Source organism: Zea mays, chromosome 2 (genome assembly GCF_902167145.1).
Source record: "Zea mays cultivar B73 chromosome 2, Zm-B73-REFERENCE-NAM-5.0, whole genome shotgun sequence".
NCBI lineage: Eukaryota > Viridiplantae > Streptophyta > Magnoliopsida > Poales > Poaceae > Zea > Zea mays.
In genome coordinates this window covers 44,920,104-44,936,614 of record NC_050097.1, presented here as the reverse complement: position 1 = coordinate 44,936,614, position 16,511 = coordinate 44,920,104, and the positions used below count along the sequence as shown (strand labels likewise).

General features: G+C 52.9%; 1 protein-coding gene across 1 annotated transcript; it reads left to right on the top strand.

Annotated features, from left to right (window-relative positions):
* The first annotated feature begins 7,256 nt into the window (after positions 1-7,256).
* LOC100283850 (uncharacterized) lies at positions 7,257-8,155 on the top strand. The gene is given in 2 exon segments (NM_001156748.1): positions 7,257-7,382; positions 7,504-8,155. Coding segments are annotated over 2 exon segments (615 nt in total). The 5' UTR covers positions 7,257-7,325; the 3' UTR covers positions 8,062-8,155.
* Positions 8,156-16,511: the final 8,356 nt, after the last annotated feature.

Genomic DNA, 16,511 nt, shown 5'->3' with positions numbered 1-16,511 from the left:
GGGCGCCAAGGATCTGGTCCAGGCATCGGAGGCGGTCGGTGGTGAAGTCCAGCACCGGGAGCACATCGGAAATGGACGTCGGCGGCTCCGACACCAGGATGGGACTCACCCCTAGCGGCACCAGTGTCGTGCTCGTCTCGCTGGCCCATGCGGTGATGCGCTGGACCCCGGCGCGCTGCTCCGCCTAGAGATCTTCAAGTGTCTTCTTCATCGCCTCCACCGCCTGGGGCCCAGTGCTGCCTGTGTCGCCTGCGCCGCCTGGAACTGGCGGACCCGCTCCTCCAGCGTTCGCTCCTTCTCCTCTGCCTTGAGCTCATGATCGGCCAGCAGCTTCTCCCGCCTTTGAAACATTTCCTCCCTGAAGGCGAGGTCCTTCTCCCGCCAGGCGAGATCCATCGCCCGCTTATCCAGGGAAGCATCCTTCTCCTTGAGGTTCTCCTCGGCCAGGGCAATGCTGCTGGCCTTGTCATCCAGCTCCCGCTGCAGCCTTTGTAGGCTCTTCACAGCCACGGTCTGCTGGACCCGCTGCTCCTCCAGGATTTTATTGAAGGCATTCAGCTTGGCCTAGAGCTCCGTAACGACCTCCTCCCTCTGGTCCAAGTGCTCCTCCTTCTTGGCCAGCCTCTTCTCCTTCCAGGCCACCTCCAGCTCCCGTGCGTACACCTTCTGGAGGTCCTTCTTGTAGTCCTTGTGGTCTCGCTCAAGCTCGGACCGCTCGGAGGTGAACTGGCGAGACGCTGCCTTGGTGTGCTCCTCCAGCTGGGTACGCCAGTCGTTGAGGCACTGGTGTTCGGCCTCAAGCGCCTCCCACTCCTGCAGGATCGCCGCCTCAGTCTCTTGGAGGGCCTGATGGGCATGAGACAGCACCCGGGGGAGGGGAACCGGCACCGTTTCTGGCTCAGCGCCGGACCGGAGCCGCCACCCAAAAATCACCTTCGTCTCCTCCGAAGTGGGTGGCGGGATGGAGCTGGACGTGCCCCCCGCGTCGACCTCGATGGCGGGGCCGGGCGCAGCTGGGGCCTCCTCTGCCGCTGCCGACGGTGTACTCGACGTCATCGCCGTCGTTGAGGCTGTGGCAGCCGTCGGAGCAGTGGGGACCCCCTCCGCCGCTGCGGCACCGCTTGGCGTTGGCGCCGCTGTTGCCGGACCCCAGCGGGAGCCTGGGGGCCTGGTGGCGCTGTCTCGGCAGCAGCAGCCGGGGCGAGAGAGGCACGACCTTGGGAGCAGAGGGGGAGGAAGCCCTAACAAGCAAAGGATGGGTTAAGACCTGTCGGCATGATAAATAGACTAATCAAAAAGAAAGGGGCTCCACTCACTTGGGGCCCTGAACCTTCCAACGACCCTAGAAGCGAGGCGACCGCTGCTTCTGCTGCTGTTGCTGTTGCTGCTGTTGTTGTTGCTGCTGCTACTGGTGCCCCTGGTGGAGATCATCCCCAGGTGCTGTTGGCTGTGGCGGGACCAATGGCAGTGGTGGTTGTGGTGGCGGCGGACCCGATGGTGGTGGTGGCGGCGGACCCGATGGTGGTGGTGGCTGCGCGCCCTGGGCATGGGAGCCGGCTTCCTCGACCCCACCGTCAGTCCGCTGACGCTTCTGGGAGCCGGCCTCCTTGGCCCCAACGAGGGGGGGGGGGGTCTGAAACAAGCGATCCGTCGGCACGGCGCAACCGGTGTCGCCTCTCTTCCTCCGACACCCCGGCGCCACCTGGGGCGGAGGAGCTGCTTGCAGTCCCTTTGCCCTTGTCCAAGGGGCGGGGAGCCGCGACGGAGGTGCGGGAAGCTCTGGCGGGGGCGCTGGGAGCCATGCCGACAGACTAGGGGCCTTCGGCCGGCGCGTCGGAGATCCGGATCCCGCGGTGGGGGTCCCGATCGCCGGTCTGACGAACCGCCACGCCGCTCTCGTCGAGAGTCGGCAGCGTGGCCAAGATCGCCGTCCTCAGCCCTGGATCATCGTAGAGCGTAGAGATGCGCTGGGAAGGATCATGGACTCAGGAATGAAGGACTCACCAGTAATTCCCTTCACCAGGACTTCCAGCTCATCCCAGGTCAGGTCAGTCCCTGGCCCGCGCTGGATCCGGCCGATGTCGTTCGAGCCGATGAACCAGCAGCACAGGCACGCCCTCCTCTGCAGCGGCGTGATCCGTCGCTTCTGGAAGTCACCAACCACGTGCATCAGCGTCAGGCCGCCCGCCGCCAAGCTCTTGATCCTGTCCAGTACGAACTGGAACTCCGGCGCCAGGGATGGCTTGGCCCTCCACTGCTTTCGGTCGAGTCTTGGCCCGTCGCTCGGCAGGGCGAGTCGGTCGTTGGCCTCGGCGCTGATGACCACCCAGTCTCCACGCCAGCTTTCCCACCTCGTGCCGCCGAAGGTGGGGATGTAGGCGCCGGCTGAATTCGGCCTTGTCTGGAAGTAGTAGGCGCCGAGATGGTCCTTGGCCTTCCCAGATTTCAGCAACACGAAGAAATGGCGGAAGAGGGAGGTGCAGGGCGCCACCCCCACGAACATCTCACAAAGGTGGGTGAAGATGGCCGCCTGGAAGATGGAGTGGGGCGTGAGGTGCTGAAGCTGGAGGCTAAGCTCCTCCAGCAGCAGCAGAAGAAAGGCGAGATCGGCAGCGCCAACCCATAGGAGAGGTAGGAGACGAAGAGCACGAACTCCCCAGCAGCGAGATCGCCGAGGGGAGAGGCGCCGGCGTGCCACATCCGAGCAGGTTACGCACCAAGTTGAGTGCCCCCTCGGACTGGAAGCGCTCAGGATGAGCTAGCGAGGCCATGGCGACTACGGCGGCGCAAAGCAGAGGAACGCGAATGCAAAGGGGTGCGGAGAGCTCGAAGGCGAAAGGGCGCAGCAGTTGGAGAGAATGCGAAAGCGTAACTGCTGCACGCGGGGTGAATCCCTTTTCAAGGAAGACTCTCCCGCTCGCGCCCCGAGACGCCGCCAAAAATCTCGCCCAACGCGCGCCAAAGCAACCCAGCCTATGACACGGGGGCCCGGGTCCACAAGTCATACAGCTGGTGTGCGGGTCTTTGAGTGCTGAGAAGGCGAACCGCCACGCGGGGAGCGAACCGCCGCCCGCGGTAGTGCGCCTCTTCATCTCCGCCAAAAACAACGGCCCAGTCTATGACATGGGGGCCCAAGCCTACAAGTCATACTCCTTGGGCTTCGATTCCTGAGTGCAGAAAGAGCGAATCGCCGCTCGCGCCAGTACTGCGCCTCCTCGAGGCCGCCGCAGAAGACAGAGAAGGTGAATTTCTAAACCAATGCAGTGGTATCGAGGCGCCTCGCGCGTGGCCCGGCGAAACCATCAGGCGTGGGGGCCACGGGTCAGTCAGCCGCGGGGACAAACATGGCAGATGGCGTGACCGAAGACGGGTTGGCAGAGATTACATCAGCAACACACAGAAGCGGCGCGCCAATCGCCAGTCAAGCTTTGACCCCACCTGCAGGCTCATATCCTCCCCTGAGGTGGGCCCGGGGGCCACTGTCGGTACCCTGAAACAGGGGTACCCCTTACTACAGCATGAATACGCGGTGCCCATGCGGCTATCTCTAGTCGCATGGTGAACAGCACCCGACCCCACCACATGGACGGCTCCGGGGTCGCCATGTGGCCAGAGAAGACGATATACTCCAAGGTATCAACAGTGGGTCCGGACCCCATGGGAAAGTGTCGGATCCCTGTATATGCGGACCGGACCTCCGAGTAAGGTCCAGGACCCCCGCAGGCGCAAACCGGACCCCTCTGCGTGGGGTCCGGGCCACTCACAACAGGGTCCCGGGATTCTGGGACAAAGAATACCCAGGCCTTAATCAAGGCCAGGCGGGGGTCCAGAGCCGACACATGTCTGGGCCAAACCGTGTACGCTTCTGCTCCCCGCTCGGGCGGAGACCCGATGCTGCCATGTGGCCTACTGCCCGTGACGTAAGCCAGCGGGTGGGGCCTGACGTAAGGCCTCTAGGCCGTGCGGCCTCTGCATTTATTGCGGATAAAGCGTGCCACCTATCCATTCCACTGGCAGGTGATGTGCCACCTCGGCATTTAATGAGCCCTGTCCACTCCACTGGCAGGCGATGTGTTGCCTCAACATTTAATGAGCCCTGTCCACTCCGCAGATGGGCGGTGACCAGGCCATCCTGCAGGCGGCGTGCCTGTCCATTCCGTTGGCAGGCGGTACGCCATGCTGCCGTGTGTACTACACTCATCATGACTCGTGCGTTACCGAGGAGGCAGCCGTGACATATCAATACTGTATGCACTATGGACATTAAGGCGCTCGGAGATCACCTAGGCGTTACAGGCGTTAGTTACTTCCCTCCATTTTTCCCCTGGGCCCACATGTCGAGGCTTAGTATCCTTGTATGTGCCCCCTTGAGCTATAAAAGAGAGGGCACACGTCGTTACAAGGCATGCTCACTTAGGCCCAACTTAGACTCTCAGACTCACAAGTTCATACAAGCTCTCAAGCTCAATACAACACATAGTGGAGTAGGGTATTACGCTCCAACGGCCTGAACCACTCTAAAACCCTTGTGTGTTCTTGTGTACTCTTGTGTTCATCGTCCATCTAGCAGACAAGCAAAACGCTTAGGCCCCTCCTCATCTTAGGATTTAGGGTGGGTGCGTTCCGCCACCCAGCCGAAGAATTTCCTCTCCGACACATACGTACAAGTGCAAGGTGGAAACGTCATGCGTGCGTGCACAGCAGGGCAGCTTTGGGACCCACCAGTCCTTCGAACCTGTCGAACACGAGGTTTCCTTTGCCCATTCGTTGCTAGTGCATCTTGTGATGCGTGCGCGGGTCTTGCGCAGGCAGTTGTGCGAGCACAGTGGCCAGGCCGAGGAAGAAGCGAAGGGTGGTTGCTTGAAGCAGGGTGCAGATCATGGGCACTCGCACATGAGCGCACACAGAAGGTCCACGTAGTCGCGAGACTTGCCATCGCCACCACCGACCGCCAACAAAGGATGGTGGGCCCATTCAGTCGCGCACCTTCCTATGGATCTCGGTGGGCAGCGGGTGGCGCGTGGCGGCCAGCACTAGTGCGTGGGTACGGATCTATGAAACTCTGCAGCACGGATGTGGTGGGAAAAAGGGGGATCGCGAGATCTGGGCCATCAAATCCGTTCGCGAGGACACCGTCCCTGCCCTGCTCGTGGCTGCTGCAAACAGGAGCTGCCCGGCGGCGACGCGGCGTCCAGCACGAGTTGGCGCGCGGCGTAGCGTAGATCCCAATCGCGAGAACGCGCAAGAGCAGCGACTGCAGGTGGCGCGCTAGGCCGGGGCCGACGTTCGACTGAGGAAACGCCTCGTCTACGATATTTGCCTCTTCGGGAGGGAATCTCCGCCTGTGTGGTGGCAATCGCGGAGGCGCATGGCCTCGAGCGTGCTGCGGTGGAGGCCCTGCGACCAGGGAGGCCCTAGACCCGTGTGATGTACAGCTTGGACTCACTCGCCACCGATACCCGCTCATCTCGTCTCTCTTTCGATGAACAGATCAAGAATAGTCGATGCAATTTCGTACCTCTTGATTGACTAGAGGGAGACTAGAAACCTATCGCCTAGGACAGTTCGGCTAGGCCGAGGACCTGTCGGTTTGATGAAGAGTTGATGCAGATTTGATCCCATAGCAACGTCGAGTTAGAGCGTGCTGATAACGTGTTAAGAACTACGTTACCACGGATCATCAGATCCACTCTCTTCTCTCCATTCAGTAGATTAGGCGCGAGAAGATGTGGATGACCTGTATCCCTTCCCAGAAACACGACAGATAGCACACGAGACATATGATGTAGGGTTGAACATATGACATCTTTCTCTTATGTATTTTATATGAGGGGTACATGTTATATATAGAGAGAGACATGATAGCCCTTAGGACATATTCGGTATTTGATCATATAACCTTTAATTAGTACTCCCTCCGTTTCTTTTTAGTTGACGTTAAATAGTTCAATTTTGCACTATCTAACGACAATTAAAACGAAACGGAGGGAGTATTTCTCAACATCCACCACCCACCAGTCGCCACGTAGCCGCCCATGCTATTGAACGCACGCGTACGGGCTCGGCCCCTGCTATGCTGATGAGTGATGACTCTACCAGCGAAGAGCGAACCGCAGAATTTACCTACCACCGCTAGGCGAGTTTCACGTGCACGCGCCACGCGGCCGGGCTTTATTGTCCTGCCACTGCCAGTGCTTCCACTTGTATAGTTCGAGTTCGGATCTGGTGGACGTGGATCGGGATTCGGCCCACGAGGCCGGCCGGCAGCGTCGCGCTCGCGCTCGCGCCTGTCCTATTTAGGGCTTGTTCGGTTAGCTCTCAATCCATGTGGATTGAGTGGGATTGGATGGGTTTGAAACCCAAACAAGTCAAACCTCTTCTCATTTTTTTCCAATCCCATCCAATCCATGTGTTTTGGGAATAACCGAACAAACCCTTACGTTGCTGAACTTTTTCTTTTTCTTTTTTGAAGCCGTGGAATATGCTGCTGCCTTTGGAATTTGGATTCCTCCTCCCCATACAGGGCCGGTCCTGACATTTTGAGGGCTCTAAGCGAAAATCTATATGGAGGCCCTATACGAACGTTTGATTTTACTATTTTTTAACTTTAAATGATATCTTAAAAAATAAAGGAAGTTGATGATTTACATATTTTTTTAAAATGATATGACTCGAGACTGTTACAATATTTTATGAGTTGTAAAATTACACAGACTATGTAATATAACTCTATATTTGCTTTGAGAGCGACTATTTTACTTTTAATTTGTCAAACTAGCCTAAACCTTAAAATGCACAGTAAACCAAATTTAAATACATTAGAGCAAATTTTCTAGAAACAAATTTCAGCAAACTAAACTTGGATTAAGCAACGTAGGTTATCAAGGTGGACCCTCCGGTAGGCTAGAATTGAGCAACGCGACAGGCACAGGTGTACAATACCTTTCGGTCTCCCCGCATCAATCAATATTTAGTATTCCTCATAAGCAGAATGTTGCACGACCTCGAAGAGATGATTGACAAAAAATGAGAGAGAGACAACAAAGGAACGAGAATAGAGATTTACCTGTAACATATATGTATTTGAACATAATCTAGACATACGGGGGCTCTAATGATCTTGGGGGCTCTGAGCGGTCGTATATCTTGCATACCCTCAGGGCCGGCCCTGTCCCCATATCAAATCTATCACTGTCCTGTGGGGCCGTCGCCGGTCGACCCCCATATAGTTCTCCACCAGGCCGCCGCCCACGGCTAGACAGCCTCCCATTCATCAGATTCAGATCAGATCGTAGCAGCCAAGGATTCCGCGCTCCGGGGGTGCCATGAAGCTGAAGCTCCTCTCTCCCTGCCTTCTCCTCCTCGCCTTCTTTGCCACCGCGGTAAGCACATCATCGGTCATCTGCTGTCTGCTGCTATTGCGCTGTGGCGCCTACGAAGTCGCCTCTTGAATCGATTATTCGCTCCGTCTCCGCGCGCGCCTTTATTTGCTTGATTCATCAGGCGTACGCGGCGTCGGCGTCGGCGTCGCGCGCGGCGGCCGTCGTCAGGGGCGCGGGCGCCCCGTCGCAGTCGGAGTTGGAGTCGGACCCGGAGAACCAGTGCGTGTACACGGTGTACGTGCGGACGGGGTCCATCTGGAAGGGCGGCACGGACTCGACCATCGGCGTGACGCTGCTGGGCCCCGACGGCACGGGCATCCGGATCCGGGACCTGGCGGGGTGGGGCGGCCTCATGGGCGCCGGCCACGACTACTACGAGCGCGGCAACCTGGACATCTTCAGCGGCCGGGGCCCCTGCATGAGCCAGGCGCCCTGCGCCATGAACCTCACCTCCGACGGCACCGGCGCGCACCACGGCTGGTACTGCAACTACCTCGAGGCCACGGTCACGGGGCCCCACCTCGGGTGCGCGCAGCAGCTCTTCACCGTCGAGCAGTGGCTCGCCACCGACGCGTCGCCCTACCGCCTGTACGCGGTCGTCGACAAGTGCAAGACGAAGCGGCAGGAGCCGCGACGCTCGCCGGCCGGCGAGGCCGAGGCCACCGTGACCGCGCTCTAGGTACGACCAGTAGTAAATCATCGACAGAGGCTAGCTCCTGCCTCTGCTGTGTGTAATTACTGTATGTGAGTGACCGATCCCATCGGATTGCGTTCGTCTTGTGGAGACGCTGCGTGATCGCGCGATTGGTTTCGCTTTCGCCGCCTTGTTTTTGCACGAGGAGGTTCTGCTAGTGCGTACGGGGAGAATAAAAGCAGCATTCCTGCTGTCCAAGGCCTGTCCTATATTATTTCTAGCTGAGTTTGACTCAGCTGGTGGGGTGTCGACGTGTGGTAGGTTGGTTATGTGTCTGCATCAGCTCACTTGCCACCGGATGGCGGTCATTTGCCACTTGGCATTGGTTTCTCCGTGCCTAGCTATCGTTAATATGTGATTGCGAGTGATTGCGAAGGCCGTGTTTGGTTCAGTTATTTTTTCTGACCAACTTTTCTGAAAATTTGACTGTGGGAAGAATCTGGCTGTGAGGAGAATCTGAGTATCATTACGATTACGTGTGGAGGAAGATAAAGTTGTCCATGGGGCTTAGGATCTATAAAGTGGCGGATTACTACTATTGCGACGACTCAACCGATTATATGTTTATGTTGATTTTGAATGGTTTTTACCCAAACAAATTTTATAGAAGCTGGCTAAAAGCTGAGTGTTTGGCAGTCCGCAGCAGCTTTTGGTGGCCAGAAGCTGCGAAAAGCCGAAACAGACAGGGGCTTTGTGCTTCGGGGCTCGATCAGACCATCTCTTCATAGATCGACCTTGTAAAATAGTTCCTTTATATCTATACTACTATATTAAAACGGTAAGGGGTAGTCTGCCACCTTTGGTTCTGCCTCACGTAAATCTTAATCGTCCATCTAAACCAAACAAATCAGCACTATCCATCGATGCACCCAGTGCCTCCCCACGCCTGATCCGTCCCCGTCCCCCTCGGCCCGAGCCGCAACTAGCAGCTTCCGACGAACGCACCATCTTTTTCGGACTCCCGCCCCACGTGCATCGCCGCCAGCAGCCGATACCGCGCACACCCAACGCCACCATACTCATTCGTGATCCATGAACTAACCCCTGCCCCATCTGCTGTATGCCTCGGAGCCCCATGGAAAGTGCGCCCAGCGCCTCCCCACACCTGATTCGCATGATACGTCCCCGTCCCCCACCGCCCTCTCCCCAACGCCGCCGCTCTCTCCCCATCATAGTCGCCCCGCTCACCTCCCTAAACCCGATACCTTACAGTGTCCGATGCCCCACCCCACTAGAGATCCTAGCCGTGGAGGACATGTGGCACGACATGGAGGTCCTGCAGCGGGCCGACATTGTCGTGCGCGGGGACGAGGTGACGACCGCATTCTACGCGCATCAGTCACAGCTTCTTCGCCGTGTTTGAAAGGGAAATGTGCCCTTGGGCCATTTCTAAGTATTTTGGTGATTGAGTGCCAACACAAGTGCTTTTGTGTTAATCTATACAAAGTGGTGGACAAAGTGCAAATCATGTCAAAAGGTATGTTTCTAGACTTAGTACATTGTTTTATGGACTAATGTATTGTGTCTAAGTGCTGGAAACAGGAAAAATCAAGTTAGAGAAGAGATGGCTTTGTTCAGCCAAAGTCTGCTCAGTCTGGGTGCACCGGACTCTCCGGTGGTGCACCGGACAGTGTCCGGTGCGCCAGGCTGGCTCTGTCAAACTTGCTGCTCTCGGGACTTCGACGGCGGTGTACGACTATAATTCACTGGACTGTCCGGTGGTGCACCGGACTGTCCGGTGAGCCGTTCACAGGCGAACTCGTCGCTCTCGGGAAACCATCAACGGCGTACGGCTATAATTCACCGGACTGTCCGGTGTGCACCGGACTGTCCGGTGAGCCAACACTCAGCCGGGGCAACGGTCGGCCGAGGATTCCGCGCGTGACGCGTGGCCGAGCCAACAGTCACATTGGTGCTCCGGACAGTGTCCGGTGCTCCAACGGCTCTCAATCAGCAACGGTCGACTGCGCCATAGAAGGAAAGAAATCCGCACCGGACAGTGTCCGGTGGTGCACCGGACTGTCCGGTGCGCCAGGCGACAGAAGGCAAGATCAGCCTTCCTGGAATGCTCTCAACGGCTCCTAGCTGCCTTTGGGCTATAAAAGGGACCCCTAGGCGCATGGAGGATGACACCAAGCATACTCAAAGCATTCCTAAGCACCGAGACTTTGATTCCACGCATTTGTTTCTTCGTGATAGCATCTAGAGCTCTATTAGAGTTGTGAACTCATCGGGTTGTGTTGCGAGCTCTTGTTGCGACTTGTGTGCGTGTTGACATTCTGATTTTGTGTCTTGTATGCGTTGCTCATCCCTCCCTTACTCCGTGCTTCTTTGTGAACTTCAAGTGTAAGGGCGAGAGGCTCCAAGTTGTGGAGATTCCTCGCGAACGGGATAAAGGAAAGCAAAGCAAAACACCATGGTATTCAAGTGGGTCTTTGGACCGCTTGAGAGGGGTTGATTGCAACCCTCGTCCGTTGGGACGCCACAACGTGGAGTAGGCAAGCGTTGGTCTTGGCCGAACCACGGGATAAACCACTGTGCCATCTCTGTGATTGATCTCTTGTGATTATAGTGTTTTGTTGAGACTCCTCTCTAGCCACTTGGCAATTACTGTGCTAACGCTTAATCAAGTTTTTGTGGCTTAAGTTTTCAAGTTTGACAGGATCACCTATTGACCCCCCCTCTAGGTGCTCACAATTGGTATCAGAGCCGTTCTCTTCACGAAGGGACTAATCGCCCGAAGAGATGGATCCTAAGGGGAAGGGAATCGTGATCAACGATAAGGAGAAGGAGTCCTTCGTCAACGAGCCGAAGGATGACTAGCCTACCGACTCGGGCTCGGGCCATAGACGCAAAGATGGGAAGAAGAAGAAGACGAGACGCATCAAGGAGATCGTCTACTACGACGACAGCGATGAGTCCACTTCTTCCCAAAAGGACAACGACGACAACGACTACGACAAACGAAAGACGGTTAACTCAAACTTTTCTTTCGATTACTCTCGTATTCCGCAGAGTTCAAATACACATTTGCTTTCCATCCCTCTTGGCAAACCCCCACACTTTGATGGGGAGGACTACGGATTTTGGAGTCACAAAATGCGTAGTCACCTGTTCTCTCTCCATCCAAGCATATGGGAGATTGTTGAGAATGGAATGAAATTTGATAGCTCGGATAGTCCTATATTTATTAATGAACAGATTCATAAAAATGCACAAGCTACTACTGTGTTGTTAGCCTCTTTGTGTAGGGACGAGTACCATAAGGTGAGCGGCTTGGACAATGCCAAGCAGATCTGGGACACCCTCAAGATCTCTCATGAGGGGAACGATGTCACCTTGCTCACCAAGATGGAGTTGGTAGAGGGCGAGCTTGGAAGATTTGCGATGATAAGGGGCGAGGAGCCAACCCAAACATACAACCGGCTCAAGACCCTTATCAACAGAATAAGGAGCTACGGAAGCACGCGATGGACGGACCACGACGTCGTTCGCCTGATGCTAAGGTCCTTTACTGTACTTGATCCACATTTGGTGAACAATATTCGTGAAAATCCTAGGTACACCAAGATGTCGCCCGAAGAAGTCCTTGGGAAGTTCATGAGCGGGCGAATGATGATCAAGGAGGCGAGATACGTGGACGACGCGTTGAACGGTCCAATCCACGAGCCTCAACCCATTGCTCTCAAGGCAACGAGGAGCAAGGAGGCGCTACCTAGCAAGGTGGCGCAAGTTGAGGCGGTCGGGCTCAATGATGAAGAGATGACCCTCATCATCAAGCGCTTCAAGATGGCGCTAAAGGGTCGCAAGGGACAGCCAAGCAAGACCAAGACAAAGGGGAAGCGCTCATGCTTCAAATGTGGTAAGATTGGTCATTTCATTGCTAACTGTCCCGATAATGAAAGTGACCAGAAAAAAGGGAACAAGAGGGAGAAGAAGAAGGCATACAAGAAGGCCAAGGGCGAGGCACATATCGGAAAGGAGTGGGATTCGGATTGCTCCTCTTCCGACTTCGACAATGAAGGACTAGCCGCCACCGCCTTCAACAAGTCATCCCTCTTCCCCAACGAGCATCACACATGCCTCATGGCGAAGGAGAAGAAGGTATGTACTCAGGGTACCACTTATGCTTCTTCAAGTGATGATGATTCTAGTGATGACAATGAAATAGACTATTCTAGTTTATTTAAAGGTTTAGATAGAATTAAAATTGGCAAAATTAATGAGTTTATTGATGCCTTGAATGACAAGAATAGGTTACTAGAAAAGCAAGAGGATTTGTTGTATGAAGAACATGATAAATTTGTAGAGGCACAAAAATCTCATGCTTTAGAAGCTAAAAGAAATGAAATGCTTTCTTGTGAACTATCTACTTGCCATGAGACAATTTCTAGCTTAAAGAGCATAAATGATGTTTTAAATGCTAAGTTAGAAAAATCTAGTAAATTAACATCTTGTGTAGAACATGTTGTGATTTGCACTAGGTGTAAAGATTTTAATGTTGATGCTTGTAGTGAACACCTAGATTGCATTTCTAAATTAAATGATGAAGTGGCTAGTCTTAATGCCCAACTTAAGACTAGTAAAAGTGAATTTGATAAGTTAAAATTTGCAAAGGATGCCTACACGATTGGTAGACACCCCTCAATTAAGGATGGACTTGGCTTCAAGAGGGAAGCCAAGAACTTGACAAGCCATAAGGCTCCCATCTCCGCCAAGGAGAAAGGGAAGGCCCCTATGGCTAGTAGTACTAAAAAGAACCATGCTTTTATGTACTATGATAGGAGACAATCTAGAAATGCCTTTAGGAGTTGTAATGCTTATGATGCTTTTGATTCTCATGCCATGTTTGCTTCTAGTTCTTCCTATATGCATGGTAGAGATATGTCTAAGAGAAATGTTGTTCATCATATGTCTAGGAAAAATGTTGCTAATGTTCCTAGGAAAGTTAATGAACCTTCTACAATATATCATGCTTGCAATGCTTCATTTGCCATTTGTAGAAAGAATAAGAAGGTGATTGCTAGGAAGTTAGGGGCAAGATGCAAGGGAGATAAAACTTGCATTTGGGTCCCTAAGACAATTGTGACTAACCTTGTAGGACCCAACAAGAGTTGGGTACCTAAGACCCAAGCCTAAATTTGCCTTGCAGGTTTATGCATCCGGGGGTTCAAGATGGATTATTGACAGCGGATGCACAAACCATATGACGGGGGAGAAGAAGTTCACCTCCTACGTCAAAAACAAGGATTCCCAAGATTCAATAATATTCGGTGATGGGAACCAAGGCAAGGTAAAAGGGTTAGGTAAAATTGCTATTTCATCCGAGCACTCTATATCTAATGTGTTTTTGGTTGAGTCTCTTGGATATAATTTGTTATCTGTTAGTCAATTATGCAATATGGGATATAATTGTCTATTCACAAATGTAGATGTGTCTATCTTTAGAAGGTGTGATGGTTCACTAGCTTTTAAGGGTGTACTAGACGGCAAACTTTATTTGGTTGGCAAAAGAAGAGGCCGGTCTAGATGCATGCTTAATTGCTAAGACTTGCACGGGCTGGCTATGGCATCGCCGCTTAGCACATGTGGGGATGAAGAACCTCCACAAGCTTCTAAAGGGAGAACACGTGATAGGTCTAACTAATGTGCATTTCGAAAAAGATAGACCTTGTGCAGCTTGTCAAGCAGGGAAACAGGTGGGAAGCTCTCATCACACAAAAAATGTGATGACCACATCAAGACCCTTGGAGATGCTTCATATGGACCTCTTCGGACCCGTCGCCTATCTAAGCATAGGAGGAAGTAAGTATGGTCTTGTTATAGTTGATGATTTTTCCCGCTTCACTTGGGTATTCTTTTTGCAGGATAAATCTGAAACCCAAGGGACCCTCAAGCACTTCCTCAGGAGAGCTCAAAATGAGTTTGAGCTCAAGGTGAAGAAGATAAGGAGCGACAACGGGTTCGAGTTCAAGAACCTTCAAGTGGAGGAGTTCCTTGAGGAGGAAGGGATCAAGCACGAGTTCTCCGCTCCCTACACACCACAGCAAAATGGTGTGGTAGAGAGGAAGAACATGACGCTCATCGATATGGCAAGGACGATGCTTGGAGAATTCAAGACCCCCGAGCGCTTTTGGTCGGAAGCCGTGAACACGGCTTGCCACGCCATCAACCGGGTCTACCTTCTCGCCTCCTCAAGAAGACTTCGTATGAGCTTCTAACCGGTAACAAACCCAATGTGTCTTATTTTCGTGTATTTGGGAGCAAGTGTTATATTCTTGTGAAGAAAGGTAGAACCTCTAAATTTGCTCCCAAAGCTGTAGAAGGGTTTTTATTAGGTTATGATTCAAATACAAAGGCGTATAGGGTCTTCAACAAATCATCGAGTTTGGTTGAAGTCTCTAGCGACGTTGTATTTGATGAGACTAATGGCTCTCTAAGAGAGCAAGTTGTTCATCTTGATGATGTAGATGAAGACGTTCCAACGGCCGCAATGCGCACCATGGCAATTGGCGATGTGCGACCACAGGAACAATTGGAGCAAGATCAACCTTCTTCCTCAACGATGGTGCATCCCCCAACTCAAGACGATGAACAGGTTCATCATGAGGAGGCGTGTGATCAAGGGGGAGCACAAGATGATCATGTGATGGAGGAAGAAGCACAACCGGCACCTCCAACCCAAGTTCGAGCGATGATTCAAAGGAATCATCCCGTCGACCAAATATTGGGTGATATAAGCAAGGGAGTAACTACTCGTTCTAGATTAGTTAATTTTTGTGAGCATTACTCCTTTGTCTCTTCTATTGAGCCTTTCAGGGTAGAAGAGGCCTTGCTAGATCCGGACTGGGTGTTGGCCATGCAGGAGGAGCTCAACAACTTCAAGCGTAATGAAGTTTGGACACTGGTGCCTCGTCCCAAGCAAAATGTTGTGGGAACCAAGTGGGTGTTCCGCAACAAACAGGACGAGCACGGGGTGGTGACGAGGAACAAGGCTCGACTTGTGGCAAAAGGTTATGCCCAAGTCGCAGGTTTGGACTTTGAGGAGACTTTTGCTCCTGTGGCTAGGCTAGAGTCCATTCGTATCTTGCTAGCATATGCCGCTCACCATTCTTTCAGGTTGTTCCAAATGGATGTGAAGAGCGCTTTCCTCAACGGGCCGATCAAGGAGGAGGTGTACGTGGAGCAACCCCCTGGCTTCGAGGATGAACGGTACCCCGACCACGTGTGTAAGCTCTCTAAGGCGCTCTATGGACTTAAGCAAGCCCCAAGAGCATGGTATGAATGCCTTAGAGACTTTTTAATTACTAAAGCTTTCAAGGTTGGGAAAGCCGATCCAACTCTTTTTACTAAGACTTGCGATGGTGATCTTTTTGTGTGCCGAATTTATGTCGATGACATAATATTTGGTTCTACTAATCAAAAGTCTTGTGAAGAGTTTAGCAGGGTAATGACGCAGAAATTCGAGATGTCGATGATGGGCGAGTTGAACTACTTCCTTGGGTTTCAAGTGAAGCAACTCAAGGACGGCACCTTCATCTCCCAAACGAAGTACACGCAAGACCTGCTAAAGCGGTTTGGGATGAAGGACACCAAGCCCGCAAAGACACCGATGGGAACCGACGGACACACCGACCTCAACAAAGGAGGTAAGTCCGTTGATCAAAAGGCATACCGGTCAATGATAGGTTCTTTGCTTTATTTATGTGCTAGTAGACCGGATATTATGCTTAGCGTATGCATGTGTGCTAGATTTCAATCCGATCCAAGGGAGTGTCACTTGGTGGCCGTGAAGCGAATTCTTAGATATTTAGTCGCTACGCCTTGCTTCGGGATCTGGTATCCAAAGGGGTCTAACTTTGACTTAATTGGATATTCAGACTCCGACTATGCTGGATGTAAGGTCGATAGGAAGAGTACATCGGGGACGTGCTAATTCTTAGGAAGGTCCCTGGTGTCGTGGAACTCTAAGAAACAAACTTCTGTTGCCCTATCCACCGCTGAGGCCGAGTATGTTGCCGCAGGATAGTGTTGCGTGCAACTACTTTGGATGAGGCAAACCCTCCGGGACTTTGGCTACAATCTGAGCAAAGTCCCACTCCTATGTGACAATGAGAGTGCTATCCGCATAGCGGAAAATCCTGTTGCGCACAGCCGCACAAAGCACATTGACATCCGGCATCACTTTTTGAGAGACCACCAGCAAAAGGGAGATATCAAAGTATTTCATGTTAGCACCGAGAACCAGCTAGCCGATATCTTTACCAAGCCTTTAGATGAGAAGACCTTTTGCAGGCTGCGTAGTGAGCTAAATGTTCTAGATTCGCGGAACTTGGATTGATTTATAGCATACATGTATTTATGCCTTTGATCATGTTCCTTATGCATTTTGTTGCCTACTGTGGTGCTCAAGTTGTACAATCACTCCCCGGACC